Raw genomic sequence first — 11,397 nt, forward strand, 5'->3', positions numbered from 1 at the left:
GGTAAAAATAGTAAAATCCCAATGTAAAGACCTCTAGAAACACTTTTACAAAAGATCAAGATTTGGTTGGAGTGGGACTCTGGTCCGTTCCAGAACCTCGTGCTGTGTTGGACCGACCTGCGGTGGTCTTGAGTTGGGGCTGCGCTCCAGCTCTTTGCTGACAGAGCATACGCTGAATGAATGTTGGACTCCATCAGCCCTCATGTCACACTTGCACAGTTTGTAATGACACACCAGCATTAAGAAGTGTGCCAGAAACTTGTTCACATTAGTGAGGAGGGGAGCTGAGGTGCTATAACTCCAAAATCACTGACAGTAACTCGTGGAAGAGTATTCAAACCAACACTAACCACAGCCCACAACCACACCGTAAAGTCTGTGGACAGCAGGGCTCATTCAGAAGGATGACTGGCAGCTGGACAGAGAAAATGAGCTTAGAAATCTAGTGTACTATTCTGAAACAACAATCTGGCCCTAAACGTCATGAAGAGAGATGATCATCCACTTCACAGCACAAATCCTTCTTAATGAAGAATGCAGCGGTGAGCAGCCACAGGACCCTGACCTGACCGCAGCACATTCACCTTCAGTGCTGAGTGCAGACGGACACAGAGAGCCTGCTGACCGGTGTCCCCTCCGTCCATTCTGACTGGAAGTCCATGCAGATGAATGTCTGTCTTATTGTTATGTTACCATGCTTTAGATTTCACTTTTAAAGGGGCCCTACCATGATTTTCTTCAGCCTTTCAGAGTGAACTATATCCAAATAAAATTTGTGAAATATTAGTTATATTTGTGAGTGGTTTTTTTTCCTACCTGAAAGTAAAACGATGAGGGGGGGTTTAGGAGTGTATCAAACCCCTGTTTCAGCTGGAATTTATTGACGACAGGACACAACTGGAAGATATACAGTATTCTGCATCTAAAATGAAAGTTTTTTTGCTAATCATCACTAGCTCTGTGGAGAATTTGAGTGTTGGTGTTAGACTGGGGGCGGAGCTATCAGAGCAGACTCTTCCTGCAGGGGGTGGTTCACATCGTGCTGACGTCAGCTCGATACGACGACTATCGGCTGCTGCAGCTCTTAAATGCATGACTGGATCAAAATAGCGCTTTGAGGTTCTTTATAGTGAGGAGTGAGCATTATAATGCACTTAAAAGCTCAAGAAGTAGAATTTTCATGGTATGGTTCCTTTAAATTGTTTTATCATTTCAGTTGCTGCTTTAATGTTTTAAATTTGAATGTACACCACCTTGTTTGACTGTAGTCATGTTAAGGCACCATATAAAGTAAATAAAGTGATGTATTGTTTGAGGATGGCTTTAAATATACTGAAAGACTTGATTTGCAACACAAGAAATGTGAGTAAAGTTCTGTGTTTCTCTGTTGAATCTGCGTTTGTGCTCTGCGTGTTTTCTGGCAGTGCCTGCAGTCAGCAGAGAGGGGGACACCTTTGTGAGCACATCCATCCAGCAGGCTATCCGTAATGTGGACAGTGCTATTGAGTCCACCAGGAGACGGCTCTTTGATGGGTAGGAGGAATCACAAACAGCACCCACAGGACCCAACAATGTCCACAGCATTGTGTGAATCACTTCAAGCGTCTAATGTCCCCCTTGATCAAATTCAGCCCAGACACTAAAATGTTCTCTCATCTCTTGGCTACCATAATTTCCATTATTATTCTCATAAAACCAGTTTCAGATGTTTTTATTCTCTTTTTTTCCCCTAAAGATCGAGCAATCTGTTTTTTTCAGGGCTGATACCGATTATTAGTAGTCACAAAGGCTGATAACTGATATTCAGAGCTAATATTCAGTAGCTGAAGAAGAAAATATACCGGCATCAAAATTTAGAGTAATACAAACACAAACAATTAAAAAACAAGTAATTAAAAAAGTGAATAAGTCCTAGGAGTGCTGGGTGTTACAGGCTTAGCAACATCTTTATTCATATTTTTTAGTTAAACAGTTCTCTGAAAGTTTTCATAGTAAATAAAGTAAAACTTCAACATAAATTAAATGACTTAATCTTTGTGAAAAGTTCAAACAAAAAAGTGTGGGGAGTGAGTTCCTTGGCTCTGTAGCATGTCTGATGACTGCCAATGACTAAGTAGCTCCATGAAGTTTTACCAAGTAGATGAAACAAAGTTAAAAGCACAGAAAAATGTGACTGTTAAATTGTCATTAGTCGCAGTAAACATTTAAACTGTCAGACACATCCACACACACGTTTTTTTCTGCTGCATATTCCCTTGAGAGAGTAAACACATAGAGGATGTCTTCAGTAGTACAGTGCTTGCATTTCTTTATTCGTGGTTTCAAGTATTTGCTGATTTTTTTTTTTTTCCAGTCATGTAACTCGACCTGTTCATCACAAAAACTACTGCAATTCAAGACGCTTTTGAACATTTTTGCACCTGAAGAAGGTGCTGCGCTGCTCATGTGCATCTCTGCACAGCGGAGCCCCCTCCAGAGGGGAGCACCCCCCTCCCCTCCCCATGTCCCTGCATGGAGAAATGGCATCAGCTGACTCAGAAGCGGCTGAAACAAATCCTGATATCCTGAAGAAGAGAATGACGGAGGTGGATTATGATCTGGAGCTGATGTTTATTAGTTGATGAAGGAGGAAGCGCGCTCTTGGTTTTAAGACAGACGGAGTGACGCTCTTCATCTGTATCATGAAGTACTCTGTGGCTGCTGTTCTGGTTTCTGTTCTGAATTATAAAAAACTCCTTATGTTGAGCAATACTGCAGTGTTTGTTAATAAATGTTTTACAAAGTACAGGTCAAATTGAATCACTCCTAATTTTATTATTGTTTTAAATGAATACAAATGCAATGTCTGCCGTTCTCCTATGGTTTTAAGGTTACTTCAGTCATAAAATAATGCTAAACAGTAAAATCCCATCAGCTGTCACAAATTTGCTGTCCGCGTTTGATCCAGGTCGCGGAAGAGCGGCGAGCTGCTGCTGCAGCAGTAGCAAGGTGCTGACGGAGCGCAGCTGCTTTGTTTATAGCAGCTCCCCTCAGAATCCACCGGGTGGCTTAACCGGACGCCGTAACCGTTCTCCTTAAATGTAACCCTTCGTCTGCATCTAAAAATGTCACCACAGCTGCACGCATGTACAGGAAAAATGTCAATTTAAGACATTTAGGATGTGGAATTTCTGTTAAAAACTTCACAGTCCTAATTAAACCCCCACTGGGAACATTTAAAGAAAATTAAAAAGAAATGTTGTAGCGGGACTTTAAAAGAAACATCCACGTAACCCTTCCACTCTCCTTAGCTTGTTTACATTAAAAGTGGGGTCATCTGGACCCCACAAGACAGAGCGCTGAACTATTTTTTATCATTGATTCTTGAGTTTCACTAATGTTCATGGCAGACATAAAATCCTGTCCCCCTTTGTCCACATTTGTCATGGAAGGAATCACACATCAATATGTGGTTGGAGTCATCTGGACCCCAAAGAGAGAGGAAGGGTTTTAATAGCCCATTCATAATTTCTCCAGTTTGTTTGGATCTAGGTTCTAATTAGATTTGCTGTGATTGCTTTGCCTGACATGTACAAGTCAGACATGCTGACATAAATATGAGCAGTTTGATGAAGAAACCAACCAATTTCTGTTAATAGAATGAGCTTCAGTCATGGGGCTACGAGATCAAATCTTCTTGGCCTCTTGCTCCAAAAGCAGCACTGGGACAAGAAGCATCATGGGAATCTCGTGAACAAAAGAACAGAAATACAATGCAAATCAAAAGGTGGAGGGGGTTCAGTTTTGTTATACTTCCCTCATATTGTGTGGTATAGTATAGTTCAACTCGTCTCAATTTGCTTCTTCATAGCAAAATATTCCTATTGGTCCTTTGTCCCTTCATTATGTCTGACTCTGTTTTGAACCCATAAGAGCTCATGATGACATCAGTGTAACAGAAACATATCAGAAAGGTGTTGTGTGGTCACCTTGTTTTGTGGTGTTTTTTTTTTTTATTTGAAGGAAACATGGGTCTGGGTAGGGCTGGGTCTAAAAGAAAAATTGATTAACCGATTTGAATCGATTTAAACTTAATGGATCAATAATCGATTCACAAAAGATAGAAATCGATTTAGCACATAAAGCTAAAGACCACTAGCTTGATGCTAACGTTCAATAGAATTTCCCATAGGACGACTAATGCTAACGCTCGGTTGCCCAAAAAAATACATTCCTGACTAATTGAATATCTTTATTTACTTACAGGCATTATTTTCCCAAACTCTTTTAAGGAAATAATTTTTGAAGTAACTAAATGTGGTTTAGAAGTTTGTTTTTTCCCCCTCATACTGTTTTCTTGAATAAAGTGTACTTCTATAACACGATCTCCACCTAGTGTCCAAACTGAAACGTCCTCCAGGAGAAGCAGAACAATGTTTACAATGTTAATGATCTGAACATTTTAGTTAGAACTTCTCCTTTAGAGAATCCATGTAACTCTGTATGATATTAACAATCTCATTATTTCACTGATACATTTACAGTATGTGAACTGGATCAGCTTAATATAAATATATTCAAATTTAATAATAGATTTTTAAAATATTTCCAAACAGATGTGTATACATTTATAAACTGAAAATTGAATTGAATTGAATTGAAGAATCAAAAGAGTCGGAAAAAAATCGAATGGATTCAGGCTCTTGTGAATGGAATTGTTTCTGAAAATTATAATCGATACCCAGCCCTAGGTCTGGGTCTTTATGGGTTAACTTGTCCTGTCCAGCAGCTGTGCAGACAGACTTCTGTTGGACAGATGTTACTGTTACACCAGGAGGTTATGAATCTTCTGACACGTGGAGTATATTTGTATCCACCGCTTTTGATTTGAGGATAAACTGTTTGTGGACATTTCTTGTTGGACTGGATGGAAAAAGAAGAGGAAAGGAGAGAGTGGGATGTTAGAGATGGAGAATAAGGGCACAAAAGAAAGGAAAGAAAAAAGGCGGTGGTTGAGGAAGTTAAAGGATAAATAAAGAAGGAGGGGGGTAGAATCACAAAGGAGCAAGTTGCTGCAGGTGCATCATTACTGTCAGGTGTAGGTGTTTGTCTAAAGGGGCGGGGCCTGTCCACACGCACTCAAATTTTACAAACACATCTGTTTGCTCCAAAGATTTTTATACACAAACATGTCAACATGTACACAAACAACCGCAGCTCACACATATGTATGCATACAAACACACACACACACGTCAAGCATATCACACCAGCATTGCCTCTGACTTACTACTTCATGGATGTCCTCTGTTCAGCCAGCCTCGTACTCCAGGAGAGCTGCTGGCTCTTTTCCGATATCCACGGGATCCATACACCGTGGAGCAGGCACGTGCTGGAGAGATCTTTGAACAAACTCTTCTACTCATCCAGAACCACGTCAACCGAGGTCTCATGGTCGACACCAACGGCACCGGTGAGCATCATTTGTACCTTTGTGTTCTTTATGGATGTTTTCATATCTGCAATAGTAACAGTTTCTGGGAGAAGTCCAAACCTGATGCTTTAGTTTAGTATGTGACTGTAGCAACAGCTGCCATCCGATTTTAAAATAGTTTTACCAAGAAATTGAACAATCTTCTCAGACAAAGTTCTGGTTCTGGTTATGCTCTGCAGTTTTTCAACTTGTATTCTTTCTACTGGAGCAGTCTACTTTCACTCCAATTTGAGCCCAACCAACTCAACTAGTCTTCACAACCTGGAAAACAAAGTGTGACATTCCCATTGAATCAGAGGTCAGAACAACAAACGCATTTTGCCTCCAGACATTTGTCAGGTTTCTTGACCAGAATCTTTTGGGAAAGTTTATGTTTTGTGGGTGCCCCAAGCTCATCTAAATCTAGTTTTAATAGACCATGAAGTCCAATTTTTTGGTACAACAGTGTTAGTAATGTAATTAGTAATTTCCTGTTTTTCCTGTTTTGCATCTACTCCCATTTATAAACTGTTGGCAGAGCTGCAGCCCACCATCTGTCTGCCATCTTCTCCCTCATAATGACCTGGGGGACAGAGACGTAATCATGGAGCAGTTGACGAAGAGCCTGTAAACCGCTTTTTATTAGTCGACTGTCAAGCTACAGCAGAGTCATTGAATCAACTTTAAATAGTGGGCACATTTTATAAAAACTATGTTAGTGGAACAGTAATAAAGGTTTAAATTTGTGTTTTCAGATGTAAACATGAAGAAAAAGTTTTGTTTTTCATTCTTTTCCATGAGATGTTCTAATAGAATGCAGCATGTTGATAGGATAATCAGATTTATGATTTAATTAAACAATTTGAATGTTTGGACAGAGACAGTTTTGCAATACTTATGCCAACAACCTGGTGATCATTCGTGCACTACTCTGGCATTGTCCTCCTCCAGGTTTCTCTCCTGGTTGCTCCAACCTCAGCATTTTTTCAGCAGCATCACTGTTCCTCCTCTCATGTCCAAACATCTCCATCTGCTTCCCTGCATTTTTCTCTAGAACATCTACCATGATCTGTTTCTCCTTCCTGATCCTATCCATCCTGGTCACTCCCAAAGAAAACCTTCAGAAAATCTCCAGCTCTGGTTCCTGTTTCTGAACCAACCACATGGCTGCTCTCACTACTGACTTTTACACCTTTCCTTTCATTCTTGATGACACTCTTTAGTCACACATCACACCTGAAACCTTCCCCCACCTGCCCCAGCCTGTTTGTACTCACCTCTTCCCCTTTCCAGCCCTCTTTATGGCTCTGGACTGTTAACCCTGAGAACTCCCACCTTCTTCTTCTCTGTTCCCTGTGATCTTAGTGACGCTCTCGTCTACTTGTGTCCCTCTCATTTACTCACAGATGCTCTTTCTTGCCGTTGCTGCACTTCATTCTTTCCATAGCAGGCTTTCACTTGCCTTGATCTTCTTTACGAACACATCTACCAGTGACACAAAGAAATGCATTGATATGCATCACTTGAAGCTTTTAAGAGAACTTTTCCAATCTGTGTCTGAATGAGACTCACTGTCTATTGTGACTCTAGAAAGGTGCTTTTCTGCTCTTTTAGCCACTAATTAACATTTATGTGCAATATAAAACCATTTAAAAAAGTAAAATTTTTATTTGAACAATCCTTGTATTCCTCAAATAAATCATACAAAATAGTTTTTTTTTGTTTTTTCTCTAAAGAAAAGTAAGACACACTTTTCACCTTTACATCTACACTTTTCTAAGAATGAATCATAAAATTTGCCCTTTCATGCCCGACTAAATTCGGCCTATATAAAAATATTCTTGATGTCTTTGGTGTTCAAGGTGACGTTAATGCAACTGGAGTCCTGGATGTAATGCTACAGTGGACATCAGTGATATACAGTATGGAGGGATTAATAAACCTGAATCTATCTGCTGGTTTTAATAGAGCTATGGTAACAAGGGAATTGTGTGGGATCAATGAAGTTCTATTCTGTACTAAATAATACTGAGATTTAAAAACATGTTTACAAAACATGGACAATCCCTGCTCCAAATATCAAGTGAGACAGCTGATGTAATTATCTACCAGTTTTCAATCAGATTTAAAAACATGCTGCCAGGTATTTCTTTGAATGTACAGTACAAAGAAACTAAATTGTCCTATGTTTCCTCAGCATTTCGCTACAATGACCTGGTATCGCCTCGCTTTCTGGACATGATCGCCAACTTGTCTGGATGCACAGCACACCGTCGCATAAACAACTGCTCGGACATTTGCTTCCACCAGAAGTACCGTAGCCATGATGGCACCTGCAACAACCTTCAGCACCCAATGTGGGGGGCGTCTCTCACTGCTTTTGAACGCCTCCTAAAGTCGGTCTATGATAATGGGTTTAACCTGCCGAGAGGTGCCACTGAGCGGCTGCATAATGGATACCGGTTACCTTTGCCACGGCTGGTGTCCACAACCATGATTGGAACAGAGACGATTACTCCTGATGACCGCTACACTCACATGCTGATGCAATGGGGGCAGTTCCTGGACCATGACTTGGACTCAACAGTGGTGGCCTTAAGTCAGTCGCGTTTTTCAGATGGCCAGCTCTGTGCTCAAGTCTGCACAAATGACCCCCCATGCTTTCCAATCCAGTTTCCACCCAATGATCAGCGCCAGCTGCGAACTGGCGCCCGCTGCATGTTCTTTGTGCGATCCAGTCCAGTGTGTGGCAGTGGAATGACATCTCTTCTAATGAACAGTGTATATCCAAGAGAGCAAATCAACCAAATCACATCTTATATCGATGCCTCCAATGTCTATGGCAGCTCACGACATGAGTCGGAGCAAATCCGTGACTTGGCCAGCCAAAGGGGTCTGCTCCGTCAAGGCATCATTCAACGGACAGGGAAACCACTCTTGCCATTCGCCACAGGCCCCCCCACTGAGTGTATGAGGGATGAAAACGAAAGTCCCATCCCATGTTTTTTGGCAGGCGACCATCGGGCCAATGAACAGCTTGCTTTGACCGCTATGCACACAGTGTGGTTCAGAGAACACAACCGCATAGCCACAGAGCTACTGAGATTAAACCCTCACTGGGATGGGGACACCATATATCATGAGGCCAGGAAAATTGTGGGAGCCCAAATGCAGCATATAACCTACAGTCATTGGCTGCCAAAGGTAACATCTCTACGTTGAAGTTCACATTTTTCACTGGTATTTATGCCATTGTTTGTTTATTTAAACACCTTTCTTTTCTCTTAGATTCTAGGTGATGTAGGCATGAAGATGGTGGGGCCATACAAGAGTTATGACCCCAATGTTAATGCTGGCATCTTCAATGCCTTTGCTACAGCTGCTTTCCGCTTCGGACACACCCTCATTAACCCAGTACTCTACAGGTTAAATGAACACTTCCAACCAATCCCCCAGGGTCACATTTCTCTGCACAAGGCTTTCTTCTCCCCCTTCCGCATTGTGAACGAGGGAGGCATTGACCCTCTTCTCCGTGGACTCTTTGGGATTCCAGGTAAAATGCGTGTTAGCACACAGCTGCTGAACACGGAGCTGACAGAAAGGCTTTTCTCTATGGCCCATGCTGTGGCCCTGGATCTGGCTGCCATGAATGTTCAACGAGGAAGGGATCATGGCATTCCTCCATACAATGATTACAGGACTTTCTGTAACCTCAGTTCTGCTCAGACTTTTGAGGATTTAAGGAATGAGATTAAGAACCCCATTGTCAGGGAAAAGCTACAGAGGTGAGTTTCTGTTGTTTTGAAATCACTGTTAAAGAAGTTGAATGAATGAATGAAATGGTTTATTTCAAGCAGTCGGGTAATAATACATTACATAATAAATCACAAGTTGATCACTTGAAAGGGAGTGGAAGGAAGCGAACTTATGTAATCCCACCCCCCACATTTTCTCTACATAAATGATCAATATCTGGTTCAGGACTTAATATCAAATATTAATAGATTCAAAGCATCATTAATATTTTTGATGTAATCAAGTTTCAAAGCATCCACAACAAATCATCTGATATTCTCATTGAAAAAAACCCTTAAGATTGTATTCAAAGAATTATGATGATACAACATGTAATAAGTAAGTCATCTTAATTTGCTAATAAGGCAATTAGTACAGTTTGTATTTATCAAAGAGTGATTATAAAAATAGAAAATCATCTTCATTAGTTAATGGAGAAAAAAATTAAAATATTCTAATTTAAAAGAGAAGAAAAAAAATACATATATGTATATATATATATATATATATATATATATTTATATATATATATGTATATATACCATTTGTGCAAATTGTATTCATCAAAGAAATGATTATAGTACACAAAAAATAATTGGTTGGAAAGAAAAGAATCAGCAGTTTGAGCAGAATCAATGCTACATCACAGCTTAGGAACAAGTTTAAGGCCACGTAATCGTTCTTCGTTGTTATGACTGAGAGACTGTGAAGGTCTCATCTCAAGGGAATTGTGCTCGAGTTCTGCAGCTCAGAGTCGGGTTAGAGTTCACATCCAGCAGTTTGTTGAGTTCACATTTCACATTTTGCTTGAATTAAAGGGTCAAACATGCGTAATTCCACAGTTCTCAAAGTTCAAATAAAAAAAGGAAATCACAATGCAAAGAATTTGATTTGAATACTTCATTGTCTTGATTTTAGGCTGTATGGCACTCCACAAAACATCGACCTGTTCCCAGCTCTGATGGCAGAAGACCTAATACCTGGCAGCAGGTTGGGTCCCACACTTACGTGTTTGCTTGCAACACAATTCAAACTTGTCCGCAACGGTGACAGGTACAATGCAATCACACTGACAGAATAATTGCATGAGTTACAAACGTCTATAAATAGAGTTTTTCTCAAACGCATCATATCTGCTTTGGCATTGGATAGGTTTTGGTATGAAAACCCAGGGGTGTTTACTCCTGCACAACTGACCCAGCTAAAGCAGGCGTCTCTGGCTCGGGTTCTGTGTGACAATGGAGATAACATCACTCGCGTCCAGTCAGATGTGTTTACCGTAGCTGAACTGCCTCATGGATTTGGCAGCTGTGATGACATCCCTCATGTTGACCTGCGTATGTGGCAGGACTGCTGCGAAGGTCAGTAACATTCACTATGTTGTTTAGAGCCAGTTAAAACTGGTCATTGTATAACCGCATAAAAGTCAAAGAAATTTTACTAGCTATTTTTTCGCGTTAGTCCTCCCTCTAGATCAGGGTCTGCAACCTGCGGCTCTGGAGCCACATGTGGCTCTTTTACCTTTCCAGAATGGCTCTTTGATCGAAATCAAATGTTTAAAAATGTTTAAAAGTAACTGTAAAAGAAAAAGTAAGTAGATAAGTTAAGAAAAAGTAAATAAGCTTAAACTTTCTTCAACTCATTGACAAATAGTTGAAGGATGGCATGAAACAAGGATCCTAACAACAGTAGCTGTAATTCTCCATCAATCCTTTGTAGTTTATCTACATCATACTGACACATTTGGTCTCCATTTTGAGCTTCATTAATCACAGAAATCTATTTATTGTCAGTAAGCACAACCACAATTAAATCTGCATTACGTTATAATCCACTGGAAGATTAAGCAGATTTTTCTACTTTTGATCAAATTGAAGGATTTAAAGAGTTCCTCATGGTTTTAAAATATGGTAGAGGTCACTTCATTAGCTCTGGTTTAATTTTTGTGAGTTATTTTTAGGAATTTGTGGCTGAAATGCACCAGAAACTGTAAAACTAAGAGTTTTTCACTCATTAATGACTTTACACTTCCTACTACATTTACTGCTCTGACATGATCCTATAGGACAGGGGTCTCAAACTCGCGGCCCGCGGGCCATTTGCGGCCCGCAGGATGATGATTTGCGGCCCGCGTCTTCATATGAAAGATT

The 11,397-nt window shown here is 40.4% G+C and overlaps 1 protein-coding gene across 5 annotated transcripts in view; it reads left to right on the plus strand.

Annotated features, from left to right (window-relative positions):
- LOC112138617 (peroxidasin) overlaps nucleotides 1-11,397 on the plus strand; it is a 96,654-nt gene that overhangs the window by 73,794 nt on the left and 11,463 nt on the right. For all 5 annotated transcript variants that reach the window (XM_024261192.2, XM_024261193.2, XM_024261194.2 and 2 more), the window contains 6 exons: nucleotides 1,425-1,533; nucleotides 5,295-5,452; nucleotides 7,650-8,656; nucleotides 8,741-9,237; nucleotides 10,166-10,300; nucleotides 10,400-10,608. In XM_024261192.2, coding sequence (XP_024116960.1) covers nucleotides 1,425-1,533; nucleotides 5,295-5,452; nucleotides 7,650-8,656; nucleotides 8,741-9,237; nucleotides 10,166-10,300; nucleotides 10,400-10,608 — 2,115 coding nt within the window. The remainder of the gene's footprint in view (nucleotides 1-1,424; nucleotides 1,534-5,294; nucleotides 5,453-7,649; nucleotides 8,657-8,740; nucleotides 9,238-10,165; nucleotides 10,301-10,399; nucleotides 10,609-11,397) is intronic.

Source organism: Oryzias melastigma, unplaced genomic scaffold, assembly GCF_002922805.2.
Source record: "Oryzias melastigma strain HK-1 unplaced genomic scaffold, ASM292280v2 sc00184, whole genome shotgun sequence".
NCBI lineage: Eukaryota > Metazoa > Chordata > Actinopteri > Beloniformes > Adrianichthyidae > Oryzias > Oryzias melastigma.